The 18,943-nt window shown below is 38.6% G+C and overlaps 3 protein-coding genes across 3 annotated transcripts in view; all 3 read right to left on the bottom strand.

Annotated features, from left to right (window-relative positions):
- LOC311290806 (uncharacterized protein) overlaps positions 1-3,359 on the bottom strand; it is a gene marked incomplete at its 3' end in the record, with an annotated part of 85,352 nt that extends 81,993 nt beyond the window's left edge. Inside the window, exons 1-3 of the mRNA XM_084409519.1 lie at positions 3,186-3,359; positions 2,383-2,556; positions 2,110-2,280 (exon numbers count right to left, since the gene is read on the bottom strand). Coding sequence (XP_084265645.1) covers positions 2,110-2,280; positions 2,383-2,414 — 203 coding nt within the window. The 5' untranslated portion in view covers positions 2,415-2,556; positions 3,186-3,359. The remainder of the gene's footprint in view (positions 1-2,109; positions 2,281-2,382; positions 2,557-3,185) is intronic.
- LOC311291139 (uncharacterized protein) overlaps positions 1-18,943 on the bottom strand; it is a gene marked incomplete at its 3' end in the record, with an annotated part of 311,624 nt that overhangs the window by 97,185 nt on the left and 195,496 nt on the right. The window lies entirely within an intron of this gene.
- LOC311290805 (uncharacterized protein) overlaps positions 9,155-18,943 on the bottom strand; it is a gene marked incomplete at both ends in the record, with an annotated part of 37,662 nt that continues 27,873 nt past the window's right edge. The window contains 4 exons of the mRNA XM_084409518.1: positions 9,155-9,284; positions 17,553-17,723; positions 17,914-18,087; positions 18,391-18,561. Coding sequence (XP_084265644.1) covers positions 9,155-9,284; positions 17,553-17,723; positions 17,914-18,087; positions 18,391-18,561 — 646 coding nt within the window. The remainder of the gene's footprint in view (positions 9,285-17,552; positions 17,724-17,913; positions 18,088-18,390; positions 18,562-18,943) is intronic.

Raw genomic sequence — 18,943 nt, 5'->3', positions numbered from 1 at the left:
GCATGGGAGCAGAAAAGACTATTCATCGTAATCACCTGTTACCCATTGGTTATCTGGTGAGACTCCCTGTTGACGAAAGGGAAGTGGGGCGACAACGAAGACCTGTGACCAGAGCATTTCAGCAAAATACAAAAGAACCGGTACAGACAAACAACCACGATGAAGACGTGTCCTCAGAGTTAGAGTACGACGAAGTATACCTGCCAAGACCCGTTGAGTTAGACTGGGACAAGTTGCTGACATGCCCAGAACTGTCCACAAAGCAATCCAAGCCAGTTGTCACTGAACCTGAAAGACAAGCTCACGACCCGGCAGAGATAGAGCCAGTGGTCAATGATCTGCCAAATCTGCCTCCCAACGCTGATCCAGAAGTCAACGTTCTAGAAGAGGGAGCAGACGTCAACCCCTATCCAGACACTCAAGCTGAGATTGAACAAGTTGAGCGTTCAAAAAGAGTCACCCGTCCAGTAGTCAAGCTGAGCTACGATGAACTTGGCAAGCCTTGTGAATACCCTGTGACAGTACTAAGCCATGGAGTGTTGGTGGGAAGTGGACTCTACGGAGATTCCAGAAGCCGTCTATGTCGAACTTTCTGGTGCCACCCCATGTCGTTGTGTTTCACTTGTTCAAATCTGGCCTCTACCCTTGACGTTAAAACTATTAGAGTACTCTAAGGTTTATTTTGATGAGGACATCAAAACTGTCTAGAAGGGGGAGGATGTAGCCCAGTGGTAAATTTGGGGTATTACAGAGTAGTGGAAACAGGGTAGGTTATGATTAATCTCTTACTCAAAAATGAGTCCCATGACTATTAAAAAAAAAAAAGTAAACGTTTATTTACTTTAAATAAATAATAGGAAGCACATAAAGATCAATATTTGTGATTTTTATTTCATGACAGTGATTAAAATCAAAGTTTAAAGTTTATATTATTTAGCTAAATAATATTATCAGAGGTTTTATGCAGTAAGCGTTTTATTACTCTATTTTTATTGTTTTCATGTTGTTATTTTTTATTGGTCATTTGGGTATTAACGCTGTATAGTCAGTGTTTGAGAAGGGATACACGTGACCGGAGGAGGAACCATGAGAGAGGGTGCGGGAAGTTTTTCTCTCTCTTCTCGTCGGACTGGGGATGAGCACAGGTCGCTGGCGCGTTTGAGAAAAAATTAGCCTAACGCTAGCAAGAGTGAGTAAAGCTGTTGAAACTGAACTGGGTGTTCAGATACGAGGATCGCAGACTCTGGGTGGTTTTTTTTGCGAGAAACGAAGCTGGAGACCCGTCGGACGGAGCGGGAGAGAAGCAGCGGAAGCGTGATCGGGGGTAGCCGAGATAGCTATAGTTAGCCATGGTGTGCGCTCATGTTGGCGGACATGTTGGTGAATCGCGCTGCACGTGAGCATCCGGACCGAATTTCCACGCTCTCAATGTGTTGCAAGTGTTTGTTCAGCGCACTCAATGTTTTGCACGACCAACACAGGCCTGCAGCGTGTTTTTCCTTCGTTCAAAGCAGTACTGTGAGTAAACTGAAACGTGTGTGTATGTGTGAGTGGGCCCACCACTGCATTTGCTAAGACTTGTTTCAGGACACGTGGCAACGTTTTTTGTTTATTGTAAAGATTTCTGTGTAATTTCAATTGTTAGGAAAGAGATAATAACTTTTAGATCAGTTATTCTGGTGTAACAAGTGTGATTGAAACTATTGAGGTTTCTAGCTAAATTTAACGAGGCTATCAGTTGAGTGTTTGGGGAATTTTTTGGTTATTCATTTTGTATATTTGTTGATATTTTGTTTTGGGGAAAACTTTTATATTCTAGTTGCCAAATTCGTTTATGTAAATAAACCAGGGCATTAACCCTTTGTTTGCTAAATTAAAAACTATCTCTGGGTCTCATTATTTTAAATATTTTATTGTCAAAAGGTTTTACAACTTATTAGAAACTTATTAGGTGCACCTTCGTGGTATCCACCTGAACTACACCGAACCCAAGCACCCCCCATTCTCATGTAAGTAACGCTCAGAGTGGCTGTACGGGTGCTACATATATATATAACTGATAAGCAAGTGTTGTGGTGTTGAGTGTAGCTGATGGTGAAATGTACTCACTTGAGTATCTTCAGCTCACACACAGGCTTCTTCAGTCCCTCACAGATCTCTTTGACTCCAGAGTCCAGCAGACGGCTGTTGTTCAGGTTCAGCTCTTTCAGGATGGTTTTAGAGGAGAGAACAGTAGCTAGAACTGAACAGCTTTTCTCTGTCAGCTCACACTTATTCAGCCTGAACACAGAAACACCATAATTTATTATTCAGTACATATTTAACACACATCAGATCAACAGATCTCAGATAAATTATAATAAATAAATCATGTTGACTCACTTGATTTTCTCCACTTTGCTATGAGAGTCCATCAAAAGAGCAGAGAGCTTCTCTCCATCCAGATCTCCTAATTTATCTTCACTCAGATCCAGTTCTGTCAGCAATAATGGACTTTTACACAGAACTTTAGTGAGATAGTCACACGCTTCCTGTGCAGCAGCACTTTTCAAAAACCTACAGGAAGTAGAATTACAAATCAGATAATATTCCAATTGTATGCCTTTTGCAGCTTCATCCTGAATGAGTCACTAAACAGAGTAGAATGATTTACTACAAGCATTTGTGTATCAATGAATTAAACCAAAATGAAATTTACAGGATGTAATAACCATAACATATACATAAACATACAGAACGCAAACAAACAATATGCCATTTTCATGTATGAGCAAACACCAGTGAGAGAAAATACAGAAATGTATTTTCATTGTTTTCACTTATTACTTCTTTACACATAAACAGAACACATTAAACACAATATCTATAATTACAGCAGCTGATCAAAACTAAAACATGCCCAAAACTAATACCAACAGAAAATGATAATGTGATATGATAATTTGTCCAAACACACATGACACCGCCACACAAATACACTGAATCATTATCAGAAATGATATGCTGAACACAAATATAACAAAACTTAATGGAAATGATAGTGGAAATTCTATTGTCCCAGTGATCAGCCAATAATATCTCGGGCACTGATATATTTTGCACTTCTAGTCCAGTGTAGTATTAATGTACAGTGTTGTGTAATATCTGGCTAAAATCATAGTTATGATAATTGTCTCGTTTATCACCTGATGGTCTTTAATGTACAGCGTTCATCCTTTAGTAAATCACTGAGCTCCTTCACTCCTGATTGTCCAGGATCATTTCCACTGAGATCCAGCTCTATCAGGTGTGAAGGGTTTGATCTCAGAGCTGAAGCCAGAGCTTTATAACCTTCTTCTGTGATACTGCAGTCTGAAAGTCTGTGTATGAAAGAAGCTGTTAATGATCTACACTACATAAGCAAAACACATGTATAAATAGAGATGACTATTTAAATCATAAAAAACAACAATAATTTTAATAATTATTATAAAAAGCATTGCCAAATGCTTGGCAATTAGAAAATTTGGTGTGAAAATTTAGCAATATTTTTATTTTAATATTAGCAGAAATCTGACCCCACCGATAAGCAACAGATGTCTTAATATAACATCTGCCTAATTTGAATATTTCAATTTCAAAGAAACATAGCAATGTACAAAAATGGTCATTTCAATTAAATGGACATTTACACACAAAAAAGTACATTATCACGCAGAAATGTAGATAAATGAAAATACACACTTAATTTTCTCCAATATGCATTGTGTATTTTCCAACAGAGGACAGATGTTCTTTATTCCAGAGTTTCCGAGATTATTCTCACTCAGATCCAGCTCTATCAGGTTTGAAGGGTTTGAATTAAACGCTGAAGTCAGAGCAGCACAACCTTTTGCTGTAATACTATTTTTATTCAGCCTGAAGAGAAAGAAAACAAAGACAGGAACCATTCTTCAGTTTATTTCCAATTCCAAACCTTTTTTAATGAACAGCAATGACACTCTTAGGGTACACTTACACCAATATGCTTAAAACAATATGCTGAAAAGTTTTTCCTTTCAGTTTTCCACGTACAGACGACACCATTATCGAAACGATCCCCTTTCACACAGATCCGCGAATGGTCTGAAAATGCTGTATTCTGCTGCCAAGCCACTAGATGGCGACGAAACACTATAGACTAAACACAATGGGCATGTGCATGACGTCATCGTCTTCACAGATACACGTTTTTGTTGTTACACGGAGACCATTTCAAAAACTTGCACTTTGTCTTTGAAACCCGTTTTCAAAACTTTGCGTTTTCAGGGCACCCAAAACGCTGTTGTCGTGTAAACGAACGGCCAAAATGCACAATATGGGGATCATTTTGACAATGGTGTTGTCTGTGAGCGCAAAAATCAAAAGGAAAAACTTCTTCATTTTAAGCACATAATTGTTGTGTAAATGTGCCCTTAATTGCTTCTTCTTGTATTATTGTCATTTGTAAGTTATAAGGGGCATAAATGCAGCTTTATGCACAACTGCCAGCCTGCAGGGTGAGTAGACTCCAGAGACTCCAGAAGCTTCAAACACCTGTTTGCTGCTCAACAGTGGATTTTTTTTATAGCTGGCCATTTAATAAAATTAATTTGTTTTACGGAAATATTCCTTGATAAGCCTTTGTCTGACTGAGTTCTAATGTGCTCACAAATTCACAAATCTTTTGACGGTTTGACAATCTCTATTTAATTTTCGCCAAATTACAGTTTTCATGCCTTTTGTAAGACAATGCATTATTTCATGTGTAACGTCTCGACCAATCAGACACCTTGGATCACTGGGGAAACATTGGCCCTCATTGAACAACGAAAGAAGAATAAGCTGGCTAACAAGGATGAATATCGTCGCCTTCATAAGATCATACGAAAGAGGCTAAAGAAGGAACGTGCCGCGGCCTATTGGAAGAAACTTGCTGAGGAAATGGAAACAGCAGCTAACCCAGGGTTTATACAGAGATTCTTAAATTGAATTTACTACCTTTTTACCACCTTTTTTACTACCATCACAATATTTTTACTACGAACACGGCTTCAAACTTCAACTGTAGCAGTGTTAAGTAAAGTGACAAGTAAAGACATGAAATATCTTTCCAAAATGAATTAATAACATATTTAATCACAATTTAATGAGGCAATTATAACTTAATTCAACACTGGGAGGGAGAGATAGAAAACCAGAGAGAGCAAGAAAGAGAAAGTCAGGAGAGGTTCTGTAGGTGTATGTGAGTGTGCATGTGTGTTAGGGCAAGTGAGTGAGCTACGTTCAAGTAAGAGGGAACTCTACCATAGGACTTGGATTAATCAAGATATCACAACAGGCCTTGGTCCATAGGATTTACTCAATATGTCAAAGAGTAACAATTGTCCTTTCGCCGAGCACCGCCCCCCTTAGTTACTGTTGCTACGTCCGACAAACAAATGGTCAAACACGACCAGCGCGACAGATTGCCATGACGTGCGCGATATTTTTTTTCACAGGATGGTAGGGGAAGACTCATGAATATTCATTAGGGAAGTCATCCCTGATTGGTCTTAACCCCAGTGACGGGTAGGTTTAGGGCGGGGTTAGGGGTAGGTCATCAGACCCCCAGTGGCGGGTAGGTTTAGGGGTGGGGTTAGGGGTAGGTCATCAGACCAATCAGGGATGACTTCCCTAATGAATATTCATGAGTCTTCCTCTACCATCCTGTGAAAAAAAATATCGCTACCCGTGCGTGTCAGTGACCATTTTTGGAGCAATACCTCCGCGATATCCTCCAGATCGAGGCAAAAGGGGTTACAGTATGCAGTGGAGGGATATATCCAAAATATAAAAATACGCAATGAAGGAGACACGACTACTATCTACGTCTCTATCGAGGCTAATGCTTACCGGTGTTCATACACATAATTTGTGATATGACAAAGAACAAGAAAACAAGTGTTTAAAAGCATTGAAAGACACTCACTGTTGTGTTTTTGTGTGAAAGAAAAAACTCTATGAAAATAAAAGTGCTGTCAGCAATAATTTCTTATGTGTTTTTTCGCATAACACACTATGACTAAAATTTGAAATGCTGCAAAACACATGGGAGTTATATTCTCGATGCTGTAGTTTATCTGATCAGTCACAGTATATCATTAATCAAGCTTAATTTGACTTTCAACTACAATTAGGCAGGGTGAACTGAAAGCTTTTACAATCTTTTAGCTATAACTTATATCATTGACAAAAGTACGTGGTGCATTTTCTTCCAAAAATTCATGCTTCAAGTTGACAACGCACAATAAACGAAATCACGCAATAACTGTTTAACCAGACATAGCCTTAATTTGCATCTAAATAACTTTTATTGCTAGTCTTTCATAATGCACTTACCATAATATTTATTAGTGGGGACAACAGATCACAAAACTCGCGGTTGAGACCATAATATTTATTAGTGGGGCAACGGATCATAAAACTCGCGGTTCAGACAATATTATGTTTTTTGAGTAACAGATAGGATAGTTTTTCAGATCAGAAAAACAAAACAAAAAAAACTTTAAGTATCCATCGACACCACAGCCAGCAGACGTATTTATGCTTCGTAATGTTCGACACATTTAACTGGGAGTGGGGCCGTCCACACTGTTTTATCCATTGTAGGCATCGCTCACGTTGTGTTTTCGGCTTTGGGAATGGAAAGAACACAACTCCTCCAGACAATCTCTCGGGGTATCTAGTGTCCGATTTACAAACGCGTGGGCGCACGCTTCACCATCTTGCTAATGTTTGTCGGACCTGCTCACATAGTAACGGTTGCTATGATGTGTGATTGGACAATGGCCGTTTTGGGGGAGGGGCCGGCGAAAGGTCAATTACATAAAAATTAGAAGACAGACTGGACCTTTAGAATGAACAGCTACACAATGTGTAATAATAGAGAGAGAGAGAGAGAGAGAGAGAGAGAGAGAGAGAGAGAGAGAGAGAGAGAGAGAGAGAGAGAAATCCATCCATATTTTTTTCCAAAACGCTATTAATCCATCCAGATTTTTTTTCAAAACGCTATAAATCCATCCATATTGTTTTTCAAATCGCTATAAATCATCCATATTTTTTTCCAAAACGCTATAAATCCATCCATATTTTTCTCCAAATGCTATTAATCCATCCAGATTTTTTTTTTCAAAACGCTATTAATCCATCCATATTTTTTTTTCAAAAGCTATAAATCCATATTTTTCCCCCAAAAATTGATGGTTTGTCTTTTTTAAAAGTATTTTGTCTTTTATTTCGTGACAACTTTCACAGAGACATCAAACAGATAAACAAAGCCTCTCTTTGAAACGAATTTCGTTTTGTATTAATTTTATCTTAATTTTAATCCATGTTTCATTATTTTGTATAATCACAACACGTTCAGACATGAACCGAAACTCAGCGTATAGGTAGCCTAGGCTACTCGCCTCACAGACCTAAACAAATTAGAAATATCCTATATCTATTATCTACAGAAAGCTTGCAATTTTTACTTTTAAACAGAACCATTCAAAACTAAATAAAAGTAGGCTATAGGCTAATCCGTAAGAAATGCATTTTTCTCCGGCGCGTTCACTACTGCGAAGATCGCGAGTCAGTGTCAACTTCATCTTTGCAGCTGACACAGAAACACTTGTTTATTAATAAACAATTAAAATGTCATAATATTTTTTTTTTACAGCGTTTAGGTGCCGTTTATATGAATGCGTCACCACTGCATGAGAGAGAGAGAGAGCGAGAGAGAGAGAGAGAGAGAGAGACACACACACACGCAAAGTCTCTCCCTCTCTGCCGTGCGCTCGCTACACAGTTTGCATGCGTGCTTTTGCTCGCTCTAGATTCGCAGGAGATTTGAACTAATTTCCAGGCATCATAACATTACAAAAGGCAATTGTAATATTTTTTTATTACTATTTTGGTATGATGAACATTCACCCGCCAGTGTGGCGGATAGCCTTTTGAGATTTACTCGCCAAACGGAAAATCTAACCGCACTTGGCGCTTGGCGGGTGTTAATTTCGGACCCTGGCTGCGGGCCAATAAAAACTGGACTGCCCGCGGGCCGTAGTTTGGACACCCATGATATAGACCCAGTTAGATGGGGCTTCGAAAATTTACTACCTCGTCAGATGACGTTTACTACTTTTTACTGGCCTTAATTTGGCATTATTTTAATTTGCTACCTTTTACTACCTTTTACAACCCCGCGGAAACCATGTAACCGCAAAGAATTCTGTACCTTATATTTCAACCACCCGACATTTAGCAGGGAAGAACAAGCCACTAGTCAACAATATCAAGGAATCGACGGGGACATTTCTAAGATCAAACGAGGAACGCCTAAACCAATGGAAGGAGTACTTCCAAACCCTATCAACCATCCAGCTCCCTCAAGGTCCGACGGCAGATCCAGACCCATTTGAGGACCTGAGCACCTATGTGGACGACCTAGAACCCTCTTTACCTGAACTACGAGTCGCCATTAAATCGTTGAAGAACAACAAGGCTCCTGGAGTGGATAGCGTAGTGGCCCTGAAACATGGAAGAAAAGTTCTGGAAGGCCGCCTACACGTGCTGCTAGGACTGATTATGGAGGACTGAAATTATTCCTACTGCTTGGAAACGAGCGACCATCATCCCGACTTTCAAGAAAGGGGACAAGTCTGAGTGCAAAAACTATCGTGGCATCAGTCTCCTGTCGATCATTGGTAAGGTGTTCATGAAGATCATTCATCGTCGGATGCTCAAACGCCGTGAGGAAGCGGCTAGAGAAGAACAAGCGTGATTCCGGCCAGATCGCAGCTGTTGCGATCAGATCTTCTCCGTTCGCCAACTCCTAGAAGAGAGGATCCGATGTGGGAAAAGAACAGTGATGGTTTTCATTGCTTTCTCTGCAGCTTTCGACAGCATGCACCGCCCAGCCCTATGGAACACAGTACGAACGGAAGGGTACCCTCCAAAGATCATACACCTCCTCCAGAACATCTATGAGGGGTCTACTAGCCATGTACGAGTTCAAGGAGGAGTGACAAGCGACTTTCAAGTGAATTCGGGAGTTAGACAGGGCTGCATTCTCTCCCCCAGCCTGTTCAACATTGTCGTGGACTGCATCATGAGTCGGGTCTTCTTTGGACTACGCGGAGTGAGATTTGGAGCCTGGTTCGCCGAATAGGCTACCGAACTGATGTATGCTGATGACAGTGATTTTCTTACCGATGATGATGCCGAAGCCTCCACGATTATCCAGGATATCGTCGAAGAAGCTACAAGATTTGGGCTTAAAATCAATGCTGCCAAAACAGTTATGATGACCTCAGACAACTCTCCGGCAGTTGTATACCTCAATGGGATCCAGCTAAAACAAGTCGAGATATTCAAATATCACCGTCTCCCATACTGCACCCTATGGCGAACCAGGCCCGATGGCTGGAAAGTATTAAGAAATGCACCTAAAAAGACATGGATCAAACAAGTGGAGATGGACATAGCAGCGTATGGTATTTCACCCGATTTTGCCAACAAGAATGTGGTCCAGGACAGAAAACGGTGGAGAAAGATCGTGGAGGCAATTTCCGTTCAGCACCCACGGTTCCATATAACCTACGGCCACGTCAGGACTATGGAATCACGGGAGAGAAATAAAATAAAATAATCAGACACACAAATTATTAATTTATTTAATGAATAATCCAGCAAACTCACTCTTCCAACAAAGGCCTGTGAAACTTCCCCCAAAAACTAACATCCCAAATGAAGCTAACACACTGGCAGAACACAGTGTCTTGTTACAGGACACATTGAGACTGATAAAAGAGTTTTATGACACAAAGGAATTTCTATAGAGAGCTGTGACTCTCAAATTCTTGCTGAGGATTTTAAATACACCATGTTAATCCTATATATTTCTATATGTAACTACTTGAGAAATATATATAAACATGTATCTAATTTTCTCATCTAATGATTTTCCTTCTATGTGGTTTGGCTTTTGTATTCTTGTAAACTTTTGGGATTAATGTTTCAGACTTTGTTGCATACTATGGTTTACCAAAAACATGTGTGGCACGTTTAGTCTCTATAAACTCCAATCTTCGTCCCCCATTTGTTAATTTACATTACTTCTGGCTAACTTTGTGATGCATTAGTATTATAAGCACCTTAAAGATTATTTTGTTTAAACATCCCATCAAATTACATGTTCAAAGGCCTGCTTGAACAAAAGGTCGTAAAAAAGTCATTTTTCCCTCCAAAGGAGAACACGTCTGACTGGCTCTTACACCTCCAGAGGGTGTGACATCTTCACGATTTAAAGATCAGCTCTTATGGCGCTTTTCCACTGCATCGAACGGCTCAGTTCGGCTCGGTATGGTTCGACTCGGAATGGTTCAGTTCGCTTCGCTTTTCAACTGCGTGGTACGACGCGACTCGGTACGGCACGGTGCGGTTTGCTTTAGCTCGGTTCCTTTTCCACTGCAGTTAGTACCGCTTCAAACTGGGTGGGACTGATAGTTATAGTTGCCATGACATCATCGTAAACGCGCACATTTCAAACGCACAACACAGGAACAATGGAGCCTATCGAGGGGATGGTGTTCTTGATTCTCGGCATTTGGATGTTTTTAACTGCAAGAAACAGTTTGCAAGAAACTTTTTAACTGAAAGAAACTACGCTGGCTGTTGTCTACTGCCTATTTAACCCCCTGGGGTCGGCAATCACGCCGGCGCGATAGGCTCGTTTTTTTCTTATCAGTGCAAAAGAGATTTAAAATACTCTGTTTATTTTGATTTTACATACTTGTGCTATAAATCATTCGATCCTGTTAAGTGTGTATTATTTTTGTGTATACTCAAAATAAAAACAAAGTGTTGTGCTTTTCGCCAAATAAAGAAAAATAAACATGATGCGAGTTCTGCGTTCTCTCTGTCAGTGAAGTCCAATCTGAAACGCGTCCAAAAATGAACTATAACTCAGCGAATACTCAGTCAAACAGACATACAGACACACAGGCATGAAGCTTGAATTCTCTTCTTTTAAATTAAGTAATTTATATAAAAAACAAATATTTTCTGTTTATGTAATCTGTACGAAAAGAGAGAGATGTCAGTCGTTCTCATCTCAGCTCATTATTTTTAATGTGACCCCACTCACGGAGAGCGCGCACTATTCATACGCAAGTAATCTGAGGCAATACACGCAAACTGTGAACGCCCCCATTTTAGCTCGAGAAAACAAATCAAGTTTAATCAGATCATTGTACTTGTTTACACCGTCTTGCAGCACTGTGCGGAATAATACTATCGTAATAGTAATAATGGAAAATGTACCTCAGAAGTGCTGGTATTTCGAGGAGAAACGGATCCAGCTGAGCTGAGGAATACTGTAGTAAGTTTTTTCATTCTCAAGTGAATCACGTTTCTTTGTGTGAATGAACGGCAGAGATGCGCGCTGTTTACCACAGCTCGCAAAAACACGGTTTAAATTTGAATCACGTTTCTGTGTGTGAATGAATGATCTGCTTTTAGCAAACTATATTGCTATACTGAGATGAGTAAAAATCGACTGATATGTTGAAATAAAATGTATTTGTATAAGCAAAGTATTAACCCTCTGGGGTCTGAGGGTTTTTCTGGGCCCTGGAGGTGTTCTGACATGCTCTGACATTTCAGCTTTTTTCAGTTATTTATAAACATGTTAAAGGAGTCATAACCTAGTCTTAATTTGGATACCTACTGCTGTATTATAGTCTTTCATGCCCTTCTAAAAAATAAAAGTGGAAAAAAAATAAAAACAGAGCTCCTAAAACCTTTATTTCTGAAGGCATTATTGTCTCGCGAGATCTGATGCGATGTTTTGGCTGTCGTGGACGGTCATTTTAATAATGCAAATGAGGGGCGCGTTGATTGGTTGCAGGAAGGAGGGGGGTTGACACCGCAGGTAACTTCAGCATCATTACAAACTGACATCATGGCGCAAGTTGTCAATGAACCCGACCTGGCCGCGACCTACGGAATTCAACCGTATATGTTTGAGCCAGACTCTGAACCTGAGCTGGAAAGGGAAGATGTGGAGTCGATGGAAGGACGTCTACATCAAGATGTCTCTGAATGGTAAAGACAATCATTTTGACTAACGAGCTAAAACATTTGTTGCTAATTTCTCCCAAATAGGTTTACCTTTTATTTAATGTAGATTACATTAACGGAGATGTAGTCGAATTTTTTTATCAGCTTACAGTGGTTATTGAGATCAACGTTTGCTATCATGTGGTGTTTTTGCCTTGTTTCACGTTCTGTTTTTTTTAGACATTTAATATTTTTCTTCTACAGACATGTAACGTGATGTTTTTCTATAAGTTTCTTATTACTTGACTGTTTGTTTTATTTATCTATCCTTATCTATTCTATAAAAAAAATCAATACAATGATATGTTGTCAGTTATATAATATACAATTCGATGAAAATATAGCTGTATCATTTTCAGTTACAGTTTTAGACACTGAGCATGGACTCCTGTACCGTCACTACTGTAGTGTAAAACAAAGTGGAAAGATATGGCTAGCATTCGTAGAGTCCATTCCCCGTGTTTACCTCGAAGCTAACGTTACATACAATAGCCGCATTAGTAGTTAGCTGCTGTTTGTTACACAAAGTAGAGCAATAAAAACAGTCTTACCGTTTCAATTTCAGGCAAGTCGCGGATGGTTGGAATGGCACCTTTTTTCAAACGGAGCTTCGTGGCCAACTTCGCCTGATATTGGCCCAAATTTGTGAATGATTCCGGCGTAAAATGTTTAGCGCAGACACCGAACAATAAGCCAGTTGAAAGTGTTGCTGGGACAGCGTCATTAAAAATGAATTTTATCCACTAGTCCCTGATAGTTTGGTCCGTTTTAGGTATAGAAAACACATTTGCATGTTGTTTCTGGCAGTCAACCACAGAGCAACTCACGTGTGCACTCGGTTTCTCCATCTTTCGCGACTGAACTGAATATGAGGGGGAGAGGGGAAGGGCGGGCTTCCTGCTGCGGTGTCCATATATGGTATATCCTGCCCCGTCTTGACGTCAAGACGGGGCTGAAATCAAAATCTCGTTTTTTAGTGCGCGTGCACGTGGGCTATTTTACAAACCCTGAGGTAAACAAACGCTTCACTTTTAAATATCGGCTTCCCGGCCAGTGTATAATCATTATGCAATCATAACATACATTGATTCTCGTGGAAAAGTGAAATTTGCAGGTTATGACTCCTTTAATGGCAAAGGTGCAAATTCACTCTATATAGCACAAACAGGGCTACCATAATATGCAAGCAACATGCATGTATATGTTTGAATTTTTAAGAGAATAATGTTTATGCACGGTTATTGAAAAAAAGAAAAAATAAAGTTCCTGAAATAAGACCACAAAACATACTAAATATGTGTCCACAAGACTTTTGACTAATGAATGTTTTCGCTTCGAGTTCTGGCTTCAAAATGATGTGAAAATCATCCTGCCTAATCATTCACACACAATTTAAATCAATGTATTGTTTTATAAGACAGGTTTTGCTTGGAAAGCCAATATGCGAGGGGGGCGTGAACGAGGAGTGGTTTACACCTGAGAATACAATGTCCCACTCAGTATGCGTAATGACTCTGCATAATGAGCCATTCATTCAGGTGTGACACTTCAGCCACAAGAATGAATGCAAGGACAAAAGATATATTTAGAAGAAAACTTATATTGACCATTTAAGATTTTGCTTACATCTATCTTGTAAATATGTTTTGCTATTTTATTAAAAAGGTTACAATTACAACAATAATTACAATTTCAACAATATTTCAAGTGTACTCTTTCTTTGTAAAAAAATTATTATAGGCCTACATTTTATCATATGTATTCATTAGTTTGAATATAGCCAACATTGGAACAGCTAACATCTTAGTTTATGACTTTATTTTTGACAAAAATAGTATTATATAGTATATATATATAGAATATATGAGCAGAAATTGCTAAACAAAAGCTTATTTGATGTGGCAGTATATTCTACAGTAAAAACTGTACCCAAATTTTCTAGTCAACAAAATGTTGTCTTTCATATTTCACCTGACTGTAACGTTGTTTTTATGAAATATTAGGCATATAAATGTTAATTTGCAGTTTAATACGTTGCTTATACAAATAGCCTACATTTTATTTAAACATATTTCAGTCGATTTTTACTCATCTCAGTATAGCAATACAGTTTGCTAAAACATCATCATTGATTCAACCAGAAACGCGATTGAAATTTAAACTGTCTTTTTGCGAGCTGTGGTAAACAGTGCATCTCTGCCGTTCACAGAAACGCGATTCACTTGAGAAGAAAAAAAACTTACTACAGTATTCCTCAGCTCAGTCGGATCCTTGCTCCTCGAAATACCCGCACTTCTGTACATTTTCCATTATTTTTATTCCTCACAGCGCTGCGAGACGGTGTAAACAAGTAATGATCTGAATAAACTTGTGTTTTCTCGAGCTGATATGGGGGCGTTCACAGGTTTGCGTGGAGTGCCTCAGTCATTTGCGTTTGAATAGCGTGCGCTCTCCGTGGGCATGGTCACATAAAAAATAATTAGATGAGATGAGAACGACTGATATCTCGCTCTTTTCTTACAGATTACATGAACTGAGAATATTTGTTTTTTATATAAATTACTTCATTTAAAAGAAGAGAATTCAAGCTTCATGCCTGTGTGTCTGTATGTCTGTTTGACTGAGTATTCGCTGAGTTATTGTTCATTTTCGGACGTGTTTCAGAATGGACTTCACTGACAGAGAGAAAGCATAACTCACATCATGTTTATTTTTCTTTACTTGGCAAAAAGCACAACACTTTGTTTTTATTGTGAGTATACACAAAAATAATACACATTTAACAGAATCAATTGATGTATGAAACTTGTTTGTAATATCAAAGTCAACAGAACAAAATGAATCTCTTTTGACTGCTATCGCGCCGGCGCGATTGCCGACCTCAGGGGGTTAAACTGCAAATTAACATTTATATTCCCTATAATAAAAACGATAGACATATGTTACAGGCATATGAAAGACAACATTTCGTTGACTAGTTTTAGATAGATTATAAATTTCTATAGACTGCCACATCAAATAAGCTTTTGTTTGCCAATTTTTGCTCATATGTTAAATATAGTATGTTTTGTCAAAAATAATCAAATAATATGTTATTATAGTGTTTGTTCCAATGTAGGCTATATTCAAAGCAATGCATCCTTAACTTTGAAATATGTATGATGAAATGTATACTTTAGTTTTTACAAAGAAAGATTACACTTGAATTGTTGTTGTAATTGTAACCTTTTTAATAAAAAAAAATACAATTTGCAAGCACAATTTGTGAAAAAAAAAAATTAGATGCTTCCAACTGTGAACCAATTTGGTAGAACATATTTATATAAATTTTTTTTTTTTTGCTCTTGCATTCTTTCTTGTGGCTCAGTGACACACCTGAATGAATGGCTCATTATGTATGCCGCCCATTATGCAGGGGCATTGTCTCTTCAGGTGTGAACCACTCAATATGCATGATGGTGTTGGATCGTTGTCGCCCCTTCGCATATTGCCTTTCCAAACAGAAAGTGTCTTACAAAATTTAAATCAATGTATTGTTTTATGTGAATGATTAGGCAGAATTATTTTCAGATCATTTTGAAGAAAACAACTCTATGCGACGACATCCATTAGTCAAAAGTCTTGTGGACACATGTTGTATGTGGCCTTATTTCAGAAACTTTCATTTTTTGTTTTTTCAATAACCATGCATAAGCATTATTCTCTTAAAAATACAAACATGTACATACATGTCGATCGCATATTATGGTAGCCCTGTTTGTGCTAAATAGAGTGTAATTACACCTTTGCCATTAATATGTTTATAAGCAACTGAAAAAAACATGAATGTCAGGGCATGTCAGAACATCTCAAGGACCCCAAAAACAATAATAATAATTATTATTATTATTATTATTATAAAAACACCTTAGACCCCAGAGGGTTAAATCTAGCAGGTTTAGTGTATCGTGTCGCAAATACAATGACACTGGTAGTGACGATTCTGTCTGACCAATCAGTGATCTGCAGTGTTTTCATGTCACATTTTAGTATCGGTACAGTACACTTGGAACCTCAACAGAGGTGGTACCATTTAAAGCGAGCCGTACCGTACCATGCAGTGGAAATGCGCCATAATTGAGCCGTACCGAATCGAGCCGTCCCGTACCATGCAATGGAAAAGCATACCGTAAGCTCTCTTAGCTCTCGTACTGAAATCCTGACGTGAAGATGATACTGAATTAGAAGTTTCTAAGGACCCTCCAAGTTTGTGCCAGGCTGCGGCCTTGTCTTTCCATTCACCAGAGATACTCTGACTACCACTGGTTCTCTCTCATCAAGACCTCATCAGCAAAGATCAACTGGAGCCTCAACAAATTGCATCAGGACAGTTTAGTTCAAATGGGCGACACATGCAAGTATCAAACTTAGTCTCATTATTTGATACATTAAGAATCCTTACCCCATTTTAAAGAAAGGCGTGTTAAACTGTTAGGACTGCTTAATAATGTGGAACAACCTCTTTAAGAAATGTTACCATTTACCTAAGACGACGTGGCAAACTACTATACAACTTTATAGCATTTTTAACTTTATAGTAAATTTATTTAAAAATCCACAGTACCCTCAAGACTATAACCAACAAAGGTCCAAGCAGGCTCCAAGATGTCTGCTCTAGCACTGATATCTACTTTTCTTCTCCTGCCGACATTAGCCAGTCTAATGGACTTCAGAGACAATCCAGGTGCAGGAAGGAAAGATAGATAGATAAAGACCATAAAAAGTACTTCTCTCCATTTGATTTATAGAATTGCAACTTCACCATCAATGAATTGCTGATGTAACCCCTTCTGTCCTAACCGAACCGCACTTAACACTTCTGTCCTAACCGAACCGATGATCACTTAACACTTCTGTCCTAACCGAACCGATGATCACTTAACACTTCTGTCCTAACCGAACCGATGATCACTTAACACTTCTGTCCTAACCGAACTGCACTTAACATTAATGTCTTCCATGTGTTGTTGTCATGGTTTCAAACTCAGTTCCTGGAGGGCCACAGCCTTGCACAGTTTAGCTCCAACTGACATGTGCTTGGAAGCTTCTAGTAATGCTGAAGAGCTTGATTAGCTGGATCAGGTGTGTTTGATTAGGGTTGGAGTAAAACTGTGCAGAGCTGTGGCCCTCTAGGAACTGAGTTTGAGACCAGTAGAGACAGATCTACTTCTATATAAACAATATTCTTGTCAAGAAAAATGAGACAGAAACATCAATTGTGAGCGGGGTGGCCAAGCTCCACTCCTGCAATAAGAGCACTGTATCAACTGATGAATTTAAATTTCAGAATATATTTGCTGATGACACTTAATATAATGTGGGATACTTCAATGCTAAGTATAACTTTGAAACTTGTGTAAATTACTCACATCAGTGTGTTGAGTTTACAGTGTTTATCCTGCAGTAGAGCAGCGATCTGATTCACTCGTTTGTTTCTTAGTTTACGTTCACTCAGATTCAGTTTTCTCAGGAGTAATGGGTTTTTACCCACAATTCTTTTCACATACTGACAGGCTTTATCTGCAGCAGGACTCAAAAACCTGCAGAAGGGAAGATGAAACAGGTTTAAAAATCAACTAAACTTAATGTAATCAGTTTGATTAATTTACCTTGAAATTATTTTAATATAATAACCTTCACAATTTGTTGTTGCATACAAGTTAGTGAAATAATGTTTCTATGAATAATTCACCCGCACATAATTTGTTATATTATTTCATCACATCTCACCTCAGTGTCTTGAGTTGACACTTCTGATCCTGTAGTAAATCACTGAGCTCCTTCACTCCTGATTCTCCAGGATCATTTCCTCTGAGATCCAGCTCTATCAGGTGTAAAGGGTTTGATCTCAGAGCTGAAGCCAGAGCTTTATAACCTTCTTCTGTGATACTGCAGTCTGAAAGTCTACAGAAAGGACATTTATTTATAATAGAATTTATTTTACAATTAATATCACTACAAAAAAGACTTTACTACAGTATTATTTTAAAGCATTTTTTTTATTGTATAATGTTTGACTGCAGTGCTACAAAAATACTCATAACATATTAAACCTTCTGTAACAGACAAAGCAATAGTGACAAACATTGTTTTTCACACTTGTATGTTTTGACATTATTCTCAAAAGATCAAGAAAAAAATTATTTCTCAGTTCACAGCCCCTTTAACTTTAAACAAAATACATTTTATTTAAACAAACAATCTCACCTGAGTTTCTCTAGTGTACAGTTTGTATTTTCTAATCCGTTCTGGAGTTTCTTCACTCCTGAATCCTGCAGATTATTGTTGCTGATGTCAAGCTCTTTCAGACTGGAGTTTGATCTCAGGACTGTAGCGAGAGATGAACAGCTTTCCTCTGTTAGACCACACTTACGCAGCCTAAAATGAAGAACAGAAGAGGGAGAATTTACAAACACATTTCCAGAGAAGTTGGTACTGTACATTTTGGAAAATGCAATAAAATCAACAGTCTGTGATTTGTTACTTTTCTTTAAAGTCCCTGTAAAGGCAATTCTAAAAAAAAATTCTAAACACATTATAAATGTTAGAAATGTATTGCTAAAACATATTACAAAGACTGTGAACTGTGAAGTACTGAATTGTGGAGTTAGACCGTTAAACAGTTTTTCACCATTGCTGTGTTCCGGATTTTTTGGGCGGGGCTAAAACGGGGGCTCGATGACGCACTGAAGCCCCTGAGCTCCTGGACACGCCCCTACTCGATGACGCACTGGACCCCCTGACGCTGGCCCCTCCCCTA

This window comes from Rutilus rutilus (genome assembly GCF_951802725.1).
Source record: "Rutilus rutilus genome assembly, chromosome: 5".
In the NCBI taxonomy this organism is placed as follows: Eukaryota; Metazoa; Chordata; class Actinopteri; order Cypriniformes; family Leuciscidae; genus Rutilus; species Rutilus rutilus.
The sequence above is the reverse complement of the archived record's forward strand: the minus strand, read 5'-3'. Positions and strand labels throughout refer to the sequence as shown.